The following is a 15,054-nucleotide window of genomic DNA, read 5'->3' as shown; positions in this document are numbered from 1 at the left end:
AATATCAAATAGCAGTTAAACATAAAACCTGTAATAGGAAATACCATGAGCCATAAACTATATCCAGATGAATATTGCGGGTTTAAGTAAACACGTTTCCGATAGTCACACACCCCATTTTACTACTAGCTGGCTTTATGATGCATAATTCAGAGCACTTCATCTTAGTAGTGGGGGTTTATTATATGTTACTTTATACTTCATCCTAGTGTATCTTTAACTATCTGTCCATATCTATGTGTGCTGCTCTGCTATATTTCTATGGTGGCCATAATTTGCCTGTATCTCCTTCCTCTAGCCCAAGGGCCTCATTGCTACAGGGATCCAATTAGCTGACAGCTACATTTAAATCACATGCAGCTAGCTAATAGCTCATAACGACCTGTAAAAGCTTCAACAGACTCGTCATGTTGAAGCATTCCCCAGTTCCGTTTTCCTTCCTGTGCATGAAATGTGTTTTTGCCCTCAGTGAGGGAGTATATCCCCCACCATATCAATCTCATGAAAAAATGGGGTATATGCTGCCAGGACAATGATTGCATAACATTCAAAAGCACAAGTAATTGTACAGGGTGGAGTAAGAGTTTTTTTTTCTGAATGCACTTTTATGTATCAAAAAGAAATTTAATTTGTGTTTTCTGTACCACAATATTTTTGCTGACCACATTAGAGTTTTCATTTGATTAGTGGCCCTCAGCACCTTTGTTTTGGCGGTAAAATTCGCACTCAGTTTTGTTTTACTTGATGTGTAATGCATCAGGACTCATCACAAATGATTCAGTATGGAGAGTAATACTGCCAAAACCGCTATGCATTAACCCTTGGTGGCTCACTGCTGCCGATTCCACACCATGGCTGCAAGTTTGCCTGGTGGCAGGGTTCAACACTGGATGTCTCTACCATTTCAAACTCCTGGTATGGAACAACAAAAATATCTGTCCCTTACCAAACTGGTCTGTAGGACATTTTTATTTTTGATATGTTTAGCCATATCCCAAAATGAATATAAAGGATGTTCAGCCATCTCAGGGATGTGTTTCTAAGGATTTAGCTGTAGTCTCGGCTGCCTCCTGAAATTGAACAGTTGCCTTTTCATGAAGGAGAAATCAGTCATTAATTCCCCACTAGAAACAGGCACTATATTTTGCCTTTCTACACCATACAGAAGAGATACAATTAAGCAGACCAGAGTAATGGGTCAAATTCCCAGTTATATGCACCTTAAAATTAATCAACTTGTCTAATTTCCACAAAGGACTGGATTATAAAACTGTTCCTAAAATAACAGTATTTATATGAGTGACCATTAGTTTTCAAAGCCAAACACACTTATGTTTTCACTTCTTTAATACTCGTTTTAATTGCTTGAATATCACTTTGCTGCAGGACAGTATAATTAGCCTAACCTGGAACTAGAACTGTAACTAGTCAGTAGTATTTATTTATATTTCACTGCAGTGAGGACAATGTATTCTTCAATGAATTCTGTCCATGAATCCAATTTGACACAAGTATTTTGAACTAAAATTATAATTATTATCAATACAGAAATAAATTGAATTTCATTCAGGCCACCTGCTAAAGAGCTTTGTTCAATTAATCTAAAAAATGATATCTGACTGACATTTCCTACTCTTAGTTTTTTTTTAATTGATTTAATATAATTTTTTTTTACTTTTACTGTATAGAAACATTTAGTCTTTATGAGGTCAGCTGGGCAATTTTGTTTGCAAAATTGTGTTGCTTTGGTTGACATACTGAGAATAAAAAGAAATTCATTTTGCATGTGTGTGCTTACATGTTTTAAGCAGACAAAAGCAAGCAGGACTTTTAATGAAACATTTTAGCAAGGACTTGATCATTTGATATTTTTTGCCTGACTGTGATACAGAAAAATGACTGTTGTATGAGTATTACATTACGTCATTACATGACCTTTTACACGACTGTGTTACTCTGCTGTTTCTACTGAATCATATCACAGCTCAGAACCATCTACAACCTCTGGCAGATGAATAGTGTCACTTTACTGGCATTATAATGCCCAAATCATGGTGAAACTGCAGTTTGAACTCCGATTTCCCTGGATGGTGTATTTGTCTTACTTGTGGACAACAACTTCTGAGGTCAGCACCACAGCAATAGTGTAGAAAACATGGGAAATATACAAATGCCCTACAAAGCCCTATGAAACTGATTCATTTTCTTGTGAATTTATGGCACAACACTGACACCATCTGGATCACAAGGGAAATGCACTTTGTAAACCAGGAGAAAGATAGCCAAGTACTTGATTGTGACCATATTCAGCCATTATATGTCTAACTAGTTCATCCTTTAACTTCAGAATTCCGATGTTTATTAATTAACGACAGCAATGAAAATGTCCTTTTCATGAACACATATAAGCCTAAGAACGTTGTATTAAATATTTAATGAATTTGTGTTTCTGGCTGAATATGAATTCATTAAACATTATTTACACAGAAAGAGCTGAATGAGTGAAGATGAGAACGATGAATTGAATACTTAATCTTGGAAGCCATATAATATTCAGTTATCAAATTATTTGAAAAACCAATTCCTAATTCATACTCCTAGAAATTAGAAAAAAATGAAACTGGCAAACAATATATTTTTTTTTTTGTTTAGTCTTATTAAACATAACCAAGTGTAGAATTTTGACATAGCAATAAATGACATTCCTCAATGTCATCAATAGTACAAGACCCTCTAACTCACTCATTAAAAGGTCTGCCTTCCTGTTCTTTGATCAAACAGCCATGAACAATAATAATAATGCATGTATTTTTGAACCAGACCAGAAATAGTTCCTTATAGATGTGTCTGTCTCTGCCTTGTGTGCTATACAAAATTAAATGTCAGCCTACTCCATACTGCCCCCCACTGGACACTCTTGAAGAAATAAGCAGAGGGTGTAGCATTTACTGTGTTGACAAATTCCAATCTATTTCACTTAGAAATCTGGTTGGAACTGTTGTCTCCTGGCTAATAACATAGCACTGCAGAATCACTAAATTGTAATTCTGTATTTAATGGATTTTTCCTTAATGTAATGTATTTTAAAGCTGTAAAAATCCATTTGTAGCTTAAATATGTGCTTTGTGTATTCTGTGTTGCATCAAAATGATAATGTCATAAATAATTTTTTTAGTATGGTTGTAACAGGTATTTTCAGAAAAAAAAAAATGAAACAGACTGGTACCCATACTTTTGTAACCACTATTACCTGTTCTCCAGAATGAGAATCTATACTGGACACAGACATGGCCATGGTACAGCTGCAGTAGCCTAACAGCTTCTGCAGTTGTCAAAGGAAATTTCACCATGCGTCTACCTGCTGGTGTGAAACATCATCCCCTCCGTGCTGGCCTGTAAAAGGGGAACTCTGGGGTTTCTCAGCTGACTCTGTGTGAACAAGTACTAAGAAAATGGACACTCTACAAACATCATTAACTAACACAGCCGTCAGAATATAATGGTCTTTATTTCATTTTCCCTACATTCAGTTCAAAAGTATGATTATTATATCAATTAACAGTATACAGTGGTAAATTAAAACCTCCTGTAGTTTCAAGTATAGCTTGATTATTGCTAGGTGTATAAATATACCTACTTATAAGTACAAAATCATTATATTCAGGTTTTCTAGTTTTCTAAATATTATATAGTAAGAATATTGAACACTATGGTGTGGGTGTCATAAAAAAAGAGAAAATACATTGCATACAGTACTTCTGCAAAAAGGCCAACTGTCTCAGCAGCAAAATGAAAAGGGATTTAATTCACTGTATGGTCCAATATTAGCTATAACAGACCACAGTGAAAGGAAATGAGAGTGTCCCATCTCTGCATCCCCTTCACCCACAGAACGAGAAGTGGATCAGCCGAGGAAGAGGAGGAGGAGGAGGAGGAGGAGTGCTGAGGCAGAGCTTCTCTTCCCCACCTGCAGGCCCTACGGCTGCTCTCGGCTGAGGGCGGCGCAAGGCCAAACACAAACTCCTGTTAGACGGAGTGGAAATTCCATCTCTTGCGATGCTCCGACAAACTCGCCAGCAGCCGAAATTCTCAAGGACAAAAGCGCCACAGTATCTAACACAAGCAGAAGCACATTCTCTGACCGGCAGCAGTCGCAGTCCTGAAGAATGTGGACTAAATGAGCACAAAGCAGCCTAAGCACGTTACTGGAGTGGATGCAGAAACGCTAGACGCCCCCGCTTTGCTTCTAAGGAGGCTATGCCATGCTGGCCTTCCAGCCGGTTCCAGGTATCTCCACGCTCACGGAGACCTGGCATACATGCAGGGACTGAGCGAGTCATTGGTCCCATGGGACTGTGCAGAGCCCAGTGGGAATGTAAACTGACGGACTCCCTTGGGACAGGTCGACCGGTTCCCCGTGGCCTGCCCAGCAGACGGATACACACCACAGGGTGGTCACTATTCAGTCTGTAAAGCGTTGGCCTGTTTTGGTTTTGCGTACTACGCTGGGGGTAAAATTATTCATGATTCAGTTTACAATGACCATTCTAAGCCATGGTCAATGTGCTTGTACAAGGAAAAACATTCCCTGCCCATACTCAGAGAACTGTGTGATTAACAGGACAGTAACCAATCAGACATGTGACTTAAGAGTCCAAAAAACCCATAGGCTGACAGCATGAACCTTTCCAGATAGAGGTGTCTTGACATGTGACTTCAGTGGGGCAGGCTTGGTCTTTATGACTGTGAACAAATACCCAGATCTCTACATGTATGACGATTTCAGCTACAATGCTGTCATGAACAGAGAGATGTGTTTACATCTACTGAACATCAATCCCTGACAAGGATCCTACTGTCCTGGAATCACATCCTTTAAGAACATTCTTATCTTCTGATTATTCATCAAAGCATCAATTTAAAAAGAACAAAACTGCAAATAAAATTTAATTAAAACACCAACAAGATGATAGGATGATGCATTCTAGATAACTGATTCAAGAAATGCCCTTATTTATGGGGCTACAGCCCTCTCCCTTCTCCCCTCTCCATCTCACCAAATTCTTGCACATGAGGATAGCATTTCCAATGCTGCGATTTGAAATGGTATGGTTTCTAACACATCTATTCAAATAAGTGGTTCTCCGTCTTAGGTCTTCTTAAAAAACAATGCGTCTCCAAGCTCAGCGTCATTGATGAGAAGCTAGTACACAATACCAGGGCACTTATTTCACCTTCATCTTCATCTTCATCCTCACAAGAGACCAGCTTTTAATGGACAAAGATGACCAAAAAAATCTTTTTTTTTTTCCTTCATCTGAGGAAGGCTTTGAGGCTCAGAACAGACCAGAATGGGCTAGAAATTACAGTGGAGGAGTGTACTGCCCTCGGCCCCTTTTTCAAAACTCCCTTACTCCTCATGGTCCAGGGGGGTGGGGTGGTGGAGGTCCGGCGTCGTGAGCATGGGCTCCCCCTGCTGGCCGCGCGGTAGGCCCCGCAGCGCGTCCTGCAGGCCGCCCACCGCCAGCCTCATCTGGTCCTCCGCGCCCTGCAGCGCCTTCACCTGCGTGGTGTAGAAGACGTAGAGCAGCAGGGTGGTCAGCAGGATGGCGAAGCACAGCGCCCCCAGCAGGTAGAAGGAGGCGCGCGGAAACGGCTGCTCGGCGCCCAGGGCCAGCCAGGGCACGGCAGCGATGGCCAGCTCCAGCAGCAGGAGGACCAGCCCCATCACGCCCGTGCGGGCCGCCGTGTGGCGCATGCGCTCGGCCAGGTGCAGTCCCACCTTCACCTCCGTGCGCGCCTCCGTCACCGTGTCCACCAGCTCCGGGAGGGTGTCTGAGGAGAAGCACAACAGCAGACCTCATTCTGACCTCCCATACCACATCCAGGAATGCTGAAACCTCTTGCTAAACAGCAACACCCTAAAACGTCTTCACTCTGACGTCCCTCCGCACAGCGCTGCTAACCTCCTTACTGCATGTGGTCAGATGACGTACCCGCAGAACAACTGTCACTCCCACCCTCGCTCTCCCCCGCCCCCTCTGTCGGCTGTAGTAGCAGCTCAGCGCTCAGGGCCTCGTGGTCCGAATACGGGAAGGCTTTCCCAGGAACTGAGCCCTTGGTGGTGGACAGGGACTCGCACTTTACACACACCTTCTTCGACCCCTGTGACAATCAACATTCACCAACAAAACAGCACTTCACCAAGGTATCCAGCAATGACAGTTCACAAGCATCTCTGATCTGAGAGGCGACTCAGAGCACCAAATTTACAGGAAGGCCAAACGCCATTCAGCTGAAACGATAAAGAAATGCAGACTAATTCTTTTTAATGGGGTCAGCAACAGAAAAAAAGCCAGAATGGCAGAAAAATTAGGTCACCGGCATATTTGAAGCAGTTCTGCCCGTGGCACAAGTCATTCCGTCACCCACCTTAAATAGTATGTAGTCTATTCTGATCCCTTTCTCGAAGGGAATGAGCTCTTTCTTATTGGTGAAGGGGTTGTCTGCTATTAGTGTGATCCCATCATCACAACCCTGTCGGCAGGAATACACAAGGATAGAATAAATGAGAACACACACACAAGTTACTTTAAAAGTCCAGAATGTTGAGTGTGAATGGTTCTCTGTGCTACGCAGAGATGTCATTTCAAGTCATACACAGGATATTGTTGCAGCACCTTCAAGATAGGACACAGTACAGGAAAGTTGTAAATCTGATAATGTAATGAGTCATCTTGTCGATGAGCATTTGCAAAAATGTTTACTAAGTCAATGCCTTAAAATATGGCAAAATGATCTTCTGCTGTTAATTCCATGAGGTCTATCATTATGATTTGTCTTACGTCAAACTTGTCTGTCTCAGTGTAGCAGTCTCGGAGTCCTGTGTATGCCCGAATGAGTCGGTTTCCCAGGTCTTGGGGGTGCATGTTTAAGTCTCCTCCCAAAATGACCACGTCAGCCCTGCTGGAAGTGTGTCTGGAAGGAAAAAGGCCGATTACAGACCAATTGCTGTCAGGTGCAGATCAGATTATATGTCTCCTTATAAACCTGCACAAGTTACATCAAGTAGGGAACACAGTACTTCCAATTACCTTCAGGGTGGTAAGACCCTTTTTTTAAAAAAACACTGAACAAAACAATAACGTGAGTTTAACTTCTATTTAAAGTTTCGATATACATAGAGAAAACTCACCCAAAAACAACACTGCAACTTCATGAGAATGATTTCAGTGTAAATCTTTGACTTTGCAGCTGTTTTGGAACGCCAAAAACACTACGGGGCTTCCAGACTTAACTGTCTCATTTTCATCTCCAACAGAGCTCAACCTTGCAGAATTTGAATGTCAAATTCCTGTTCTGGCAAACAAGAACCCAAAAGGGGGTGGTTCTGGTTTTCATTCACGAAAAAAAAAAATGCCACAAGGTATTGGAGCTCACTCCTTCATGAAGAAAGAAATGAGGCAGTTAGTCAATAAAATTTAGCTGGACTGGATTTAGCTCGAAGGAGGAAGCCTGTGCAGACCACAGAAGGGTCTTAAGAATGCCAGTGGTCTTGTCTATATGGTATATTACTTTATTATTCAGTTAAAACAAGGTAAAACATTCCGGCTTTGGACTAGAAACAGAAACATAGTTATGCATGACTCCCTCTGAATTTTTAGTTATTGTTATTAATTTAGATATGATATATTTCAGTCTAAGACAGTGTTTTAACAGCCCAATAAGGATACCTGCACTTTCAATATCCACATCTAAGCCCATCACACCTACACACAAAGAACGCCATATCATTCTTCCTTGCCGTGTACTTTGCATTGTTCCATGTATTGTTCTGAAATTTCTAATGAGATACTGGGCCGGAGACTCCATGCTGAAATGGAGACTTCCTTGGTCGATGGATCAGATGCGACTTTAAAAGGAGCCATTACTGTCTCTCCTACCGAACAAAGTGCTGCAGCTCCCAGGCCTGGACCACTCGGTGAGGCAGGTAACCATCCTTCTCCCTGCAGTACTCTGCATGCAGCTGGAGAGACAAGAAACAGCCTCCTCACTCATTTACACACGTGTGGGTGGTCCAGTTTTCTTCCATTTTTTTTTTCTTTGAGACATCCATTACAAAGTCAGTTTTGATGATTATGGAAAATGGACAATGGAAAATTATTATTTTTATGATTTATGACTATGGTTTGAAACTAATGGAATCCTTGTAGGACTACTGGAATTTTGTGTGGGTCACTATACAGTACTTTCAATTCTAGGTTCAATAGATCTTGTATAGAATACAACACTTTCTAAAAGTAAGTGGGTTGCCCTGTTTTTCCCTCCAGGTCCCTCATTTGAGGCTTCAAAGGTGGTATACAGCAGGGTGGCTATTATCGTTCAGCCCTGACCCTCCCATGGTAAAGCTTACATGTGTGACGTAGACATGAGCGGTCAGTCCGAGGACCTTCAGCACGACCATCCCCACGGCCTTACCACCAAACCAGTCACCATGATGGAGCTGAAACAAGAACACAGGAACTTCTGTTTTTCTGCTGGCAAAGGAAACGTTCAGCTTAGCCATTTCATGTTACCTCGTTCCCTCATTATAATGCAACCTTGTGATACAGCATCTTTTTGGCTCCCATTTCTCCATTAAAAGCCATTCTCTCTAATGCAACCCCTCTCAGCGTGCCTTCTATAAGTACAGACCGCAACGGAGTGCATTTAGAGATGGAGGACTGTACAACTGCTTTCACTCCTCAAACGTCTCCCATATGAACCATGTCACCCTGGAAAGCAGACCCACAGAGCACAAGTAGGCCTGCATGCATGGATCCTAGACAAATGCAACAAAAGAGAGCATGGAGTCCTGCATAATGCCTTAATAAGCTCTACATAGCACATTCATAAGCACTGCACAAGCATTCATAAACACTCAACTCATACTGGCCACCACAGCGTGTGCTTCATCACCATGAATGCCACGAGTGACAATACCATGACATTCTGATTTGCTGTGATATGGTAATATGAGTCAGGATATTGATGGTGACACTGCACACACTATCAGACTCTGCCAGATAGCAAAGGATGTTGCATAGTTCTTATGAAAGCAACGCAATGACAGTCAAACCACTACATCCCCAGTAATTTCAACATTGCAAACCCGATAACATAGGAGGCCGAGTCTCACTTTCTTACTGACTTTGCTAAGTGTAACTCGTGCTAAATTCCTGAAAATGACACAAACGCAGACTCACCATGTAGGGGTAGCCATTCAGGGAGAAGCGGTAAAGAAAGGCATCATGGAGTTTATGCCTGGAGAAAACAGCCAAGCCGCTGCCGATAACCCCACTGTGTACAAAGGAGTAGGACACAGATAATGCATTAATCAAAGACAGCAGACGAGCCAGAGGACACTTTTACTGCAGACATTCCAGAGGGTGTGTCTCTAGATGGCACTTTTAGCTGACACACCTTACCGGGGAAAATGGACCTACAGGGAAATGGACCCTTTCCTGAAATATACAGTGACTCAGCGTTTAATCAAGCGTGTGACAGGAAGGCTGTTAAAAAGCGTTTGTAGGTAATGGCCGTGCTTCACTAAGCGGCTCTCTCCCTGGAAATCACTGAAAGAATTACAAGCACGAGGAAACTCCTTTCAGGCTAATGCGAAAATTGTGCCTTTGTTGAGGCCTTGATCATCAAGGCAGTCTCTTAAAAACTGCATAGAGTTCCCTCTCACTACCGCTATCAGCATGCTGAAATAACATTGCTGATTATGTAATGTGCCAAAAATGTATTTATTTGGTTGCTTGAACTGATATGACAAATTGCGCTATGTGAGGCTTGTTCTATTTGTGATTTGTAAGACAGTGATGATTTACTGAAGTGTTGTTAAAAAAAAAAAAAAAGACATGTCTAGCGTGACACTTAAAGAGCAAACATTTTTACATCAAACCCGTTTTACAACTGAATATTTCATGGAGTAATTCAGGTCAAACACTGTATTCACGCATACAATATTCAGGATGGGAACCTTCTGATTAGCGGTCCAGTTCCTTCACGACTACACCTCACAGCCGCCAATCAGATAACTCCATTTACATTCGTTTCATTGCTGCCTACATTAATCAAAGATGCCTCCAAAAAGAAATGGACATCAGAACCAATTTTAACATAAGCTGCTGTGTTCAAAATTTGATATCAATGCAAAGAATGCTGTCATTTACCTTTTAAAGTAATGGGAGTGAGGGTGACTGCATGCCAGCTTCTTTTTCAGGAAGAGATAGTCTTTTTCACTCCATACCTACAAGAACATGAGCGATGCCAAGATTCCAAATTTAGAAACCCCCCCACAACAGATGTACAAGGACTTCTATTACATGCATACATAATTTAACATGCTGCATTACTAGACAAACACGGACACTGCAAAATGGCTAACCTTTGACCTCACAAATAATTACATGACTTGCTTGGTCATGCATCGAAACCAATATGTACATAACAAAAATATTTATTAACTAGACTGACAAGTAATTTTCTCCTGTTAATTTGACAACGGTCATGCAAAAGACTTTGTAAGGATACATTCTAAATTAAAAATGATGGATGGACCCATGACATACTTAACAAACCCATTTCACAGAAAAACCATGACATTAACATTCGTTTCCTTTTTCATAAATCAAACTAACAGAATCCGAAGGAATCTTTGCCACTGAGTATGCTCATTGTCACTGCCCTTTGCAATCTTCCCAATCTCACCGGTGAGAGGGTTTTACTTAATCCAATAACAGACACATGCATCAAAAAGGGCAAGGACAATGCAGGCAATGGTATGAGCAGACAAAGTAATTACTCATGCACTGTTAAGAACAGCACTTTGAACCACAGAATTCTGAGTACTTCGTGATCATCTGATTGATTGTGACATGTGGCTTGATAACTAAACTCATGTTCTGGGGAAAAGGTTGTAGGAAAAAAATCCAAAAGGGATTCTGCATTTTAAACAAAGGACAAGACATTGACAAAAGCTGGAATGAACAGTTCAGGAACCTCCGAGACACAGGAACGAGGCAGCATTCCACAGTTGTTTGCAAACAGCACCGCCGTATGTTTTTAGCCCATCGCTCGGCGCAGAGGGGCTTTTATGAATGGGAGAGCTGGGCGGGTGTGCCCGACGTCGGGGTGACAGCTGGGAGAGCGAGGACGCAGGTGCGGAATTCTGGGGTGCTCTCCGCGCCAGCGTGACGCGTCGGAGCCGAGCGAAGAATGCCGGGGCGCTCCAGCTCCTCTCACCTCCTGCAGCAAGGCGAGGTCGTGCTCCTCCCTGCAGAGCAGCTCCCCGATCATCTCATAGCGCTGAGCGCAGTGCTGGCTGAGATAGCGGATACCCCTGAAAAAAACACACACACACACACACACACAAACACACACACGCCTTACTCACTTAATCTGAGCTTCAAAGTGTCCCCTGTAATGGGTGCTTAGTCAAGAGGGGTCATTACAGGGTCACGCACGCACAGGTTGAGATAGTAGGAAAGTAGATAAACACACAGCTTCAGCATCTCCACTTTCCTCTTAGATAAAAACCCATTTCCCTTAAGAAAGCTCAAACATGCAGAATTCAGAATCAATTATGAATTAATCAAAAGCCGCCACTTGCATTCTTGTTGTCTTTTAAATCACAAGACGCCCACCACAAAATTTCAGCAATCACTGAGTCATTTGACTAGCATACTGCATGCTTGGACGAATTCTGCCTCTCAGCAAGGCACCGTAAGTGCACACTGCTGACCAAGCAGCCACCAACAGATTCAAGAAATGCTAACAGCAAGCAATGCGGCTTTACTGTTCGGGGTGAAAGGATATTTGATCAACACACTTTAGGTCAACAAAGATATCCATGCATTTTCACCTGAAAGAGTATCTTACTAGTTGTTCATCTAATGCCTTCACACATTAACATGCAGTTACAAATGTCAATATGTCAACAAATGCTTAAAAATTGTGATATGCAGAGCTCTGAGATTTTTTTTTATTCACTTCCTGTTTAGAGGGATAAGACATGTCTTTAGCCAGACCACAGACATGAAGGAATGAGTCTGATACTACTGAAATAACTCAACTCTGCCAAGTCAACTCAGCACCCTAAGGGTTTAAATTCATGACAGATTACACCTCCCAAAAAAAGTCCCATCATTAATTACAGCAGATCTACATATACAGCACATACCGTACTTAGTGGTTATTAGCACCACACTTTCAGAGAAACATTTGAATAAGTGACCTGCTACCACAGAGAGATGTGACAGAAATGAACAGCTATCGAGGTGGCATTCCTTTGAAAAAGACTTGAAGGTTTTTAGGTGCCTGGTACAGTGTGACAAATCCTGTCACCCAGGCATCAAACACACCCTGCCACCATGGCTGGCATAAAAACACCCGACCGTAGCTCACCAGCAGTTGAGGGAGAAGACGCGCAGTCTGACTGGCCGACCGCCGGACATGGCAACGGGAGGAGAGGGTCACTCTACAATGGCGACTACTCCGGTTTCAGTTGGTTTCCGGCGCCAATGGGGACGTGGTCCAGCGCTGCTGGGGAGGTCAGACGTCGTCTGGCTCCCTCTTGCTCTCTCTCTCTCTCTCTCTCTGCAAGCTGCTGACAGGGCTCAAATCGGGCACTGCAGAGCGAGACAGAAAACACACACACACACACACACACACAAACACGCATACACACACACAAACCACAGACATGAGGGAGGGCCCCGCTTTTAATCCCCTCGATTCACAGAACCAGCTTACGCAAAGGCCCGGCAGTCCTATGGCTGCATTCATGCTCGGCACTCGGCGTCACTTTTAAACACAACCTATATCCATAGGCAGTTTAGTGAAAAAAGCAGGATTACCAACATAATGCAGAAAGGGGACAGAGCAGGCTTTAGCACTCACGTGGCAACTTAGTCCCTGAACACAGCTTCTCCACTAATGAAAACGTCAACACCCAGTCATAGCACTTCCCTTATTTTAAGGCTATTCAGATGCCTGAAAGGTTTATATTCTACAAGTCTTTTTTTCACTGGTGAACACACCAGGGTCTAACAAAAACTCTCTGCAATGGCTCTTTTTCCAAAAGACAGCGGTTACACTGTTTATCCACCGAGTATGAAAGGAAACGGCCTCATAGGTCAAGTGTGAATTTTAATTTAAGGAACTCGATGGATGCCAGTTCCATGTTTCCATAGGGGCGTGAGAAACTGGCCTGTGGAATCTGAAACGGTTTATAAAGGTGCGCTTTAGACACTCCCCCGGAGCGCTATTTATAAATCATTAAACTATACTCCGACAATGCGGGCAGCGACACACCGGCTCCTTGGTGCTCTCCATCTCATTCGGAGCGGTTAGAACTATCTGCCCTGCATCACCGCTCCAGCCGCGGAATGTCACCCGAGACTAATTACGGCAACCTTAACGGTTAAGCGAGACAGACATGGGTTGCCAGCTGCTTTTAAAACGTAGTGATCATTTGTAACAAGTTGAAATATTTGCTGACATTTTTTTAAAGAGGACAAAATATAGTCGTAAAAGTGAGTGTTAGCACTATCTGACTCCCCAGTACTCTTACAATAACATTAATGTTTGTACGAGAAAGCGAATCCCCTTCGATTAATCGTTTTTTTTTATTATTTGCGTTTAAAACATCTCCATATCGTTACGTTTGCAGTCGTTTTGATCCGAAAAAAGCCACTCATAAATACGTAATTGACTAAATGACTGCCTTTCTTTGCACCGCAGGGTAACGTTTCATTGGGGAAACAGGATGCAGTTTCAGGATGGCAATGTAATACGTCTGTCTACCCACCAAAAACGAATAAATTAACTAACTGTATGATTGTTAAGGGACACACAGCAACTGCTGTATTATGAAGCAAGAAACTTAGCAGCATCGATAAGAATCTGATTACTGTATGCAATTGTAGCAATGTTCATAAATTGATCGTATCATGTAAAATACAGTCATTCTGCAGATATCATGACAACGTATCCGGAATAGCTGGCTAGGTCTCAATCACCGGGATGGATAACGCTGTAGCCTCGATTTTTGTTTTAGGCTCTCCATCATAAAAAATAAACGACATTAGCCAAATGTAGATCATTAGAAATAATATAAAGTGTAATTGAAAGCGATGACCACCTCAAGAGTGTTAGCAAAATATGATATTTTCAAAGCAGCAGAAGCAATTATCAGCTTCCTGTACTAAACTTAGACGTTGCTACTGCGACACTTCGGCAGCCCACGAAACTGGTCTGGCACCGTTGCATACGGCGGTCTAAACTTTGGCATCCTGTCCTTGCTATTGTTCAGACACATATTTCGCATTAGCTCGCCAATATATACCGGATAAAGTCATAAATGCGCCATTTGACACTTTAACACTTTGTGTCCAAGACAGATAGCCAGCAAACTAGGCTATTATACACGAAACATTTTATTTAGCTTGCTAAATGTACCTTTCCTTTGCTAGTTAGCTATGCGCAAATTGTAGCTAGCAAGTAACAGTCAATGCATGAGTATGGGCATGAGCACAATGATTTCAATGTTTCTACGACTGTACCTACCTATTTGGCTAGCTAACCTTATAAACAGTACAATTAGCAACATGCAATTCAAAATACATCGGCATATACTGTGCAAACAGTTTAGCCTGGTAGTTAATTAAGGAGACTAATTACGGCAACCTTAGATGCTAGGCATCTAAGCCCAATTGTCGCTAGCTAACTAACTTCCCAGGACTAGTTAGCTGGCTTGCTTGGTACCTTACTGTAGCTCCATTAGTCAGCTGATGTGATAATCCTTAGCATTGATCTTCTACCACGTTTCCTGCAGTTAGCTAGCCGGCTAACAGAGTTTTCTGCGTCCTTGCTTCGCCGGTGCTTTTATTCGCATAAAGCTTCATTCAACTTATATGGCTAGCTAGCAGATGAACTAACGACTTTCTCACTTACCGAATGTTTGCCTGTCAAGAACGTCAAACGTGCGCTTGGCCTTTCGGTATTTGC

General features: G+C 42.4%; 1 protein-coding gene across 2 annotated transcripts; it reads right to left on the bottom strand.

Annotated features, from left to right (window-relative positions):
• Nucleotides 1-5,013: 5,013 nt before the first annotated feature.
• smpd2a (sphingomyelin phosphodiesterase 2a) lies at nt 5,014-15,054 on the bottom strand. Of its 2 annotated transcripts, none has more exons than XM_036534005.1 (11): nt 15,001-15,054; nt 12,451-12,674; nt 11,290-11,386; nt 10,218-10,294; nt 9,246-9,339; nt 8,414-8,503; nt 7,944-8,026; nt 6,846-6,978; nt 6,433-6,537; nt 5,997-6,165; nt 5,014-5,835 (listed from the first exon to the last, which is right to left on the bottom strand). In XM_036534005.1, the coding sequence occupies exons 2-11, from the start codon at nt 12,498-12,500 to the stop codon at nt 5,411-5,413; spliced, it is 1,323 nt and encodes a 440-aa protein (XP_036389898.1). In that variant the 5' UTR covers nt 12,501-12,674; nt 15,001-15,054; the 3' UTR covers nt 5,014-5,410. The 2 variants fall into 2 exon arrangements, with proteins under 2 accessions (XP_036389898.1, XP_036389897.1); XM_036534004.1 differs by lacking the exon at nt 15,001-15,054 and adding an exon at nt 14,812-14,990.

This window comes from Megalops cyprinoides, chromosome 7 (assembly GCF_013368585.1).
Source record: "Megalops cyprinoides isolate fMegCyp1 chromosome 7, fMegCyp1.pri, whole genome shotgun sequence".
Classification (NCBI taxonomy): domain Eukaryota; kingdom Metazoa; phylum Chordata; class Actinopteri; order Elopiformes; family Megalopidae; genus Megalops; species Megalops cyprinoides.
Note: the sequence above shows the minus strand (reverse complement) of the source record. Positions and strands in the feature narration are given on the sequence as shown.

Excerpts from the sequence above, each read along its gene's own strand:
- smpd2a (XM_036534005.1), bottom strand. The coding sequence starts at position 12,500 with ATGTCCGGCGGTCGGCCAGTCAGACTGCGCGTCTTCTCCCTCAACTGC. Across the intron at positions 6,166-6,432 it reads TAGACTACATACTATTTAAG|GGGTCGAAGAAGGTGTGTGT; the intron begins GTGGGTGACGGA and ends TGATTGTCACAG. Across the intron at positions 5,836-5,996 it reads GAGTGACAGTTGTTCTGCGG|ACACCCTCCCGGAGCTGGTG; the intron begins GTACGTCATCTG and ends GCTTCTCCTCAG.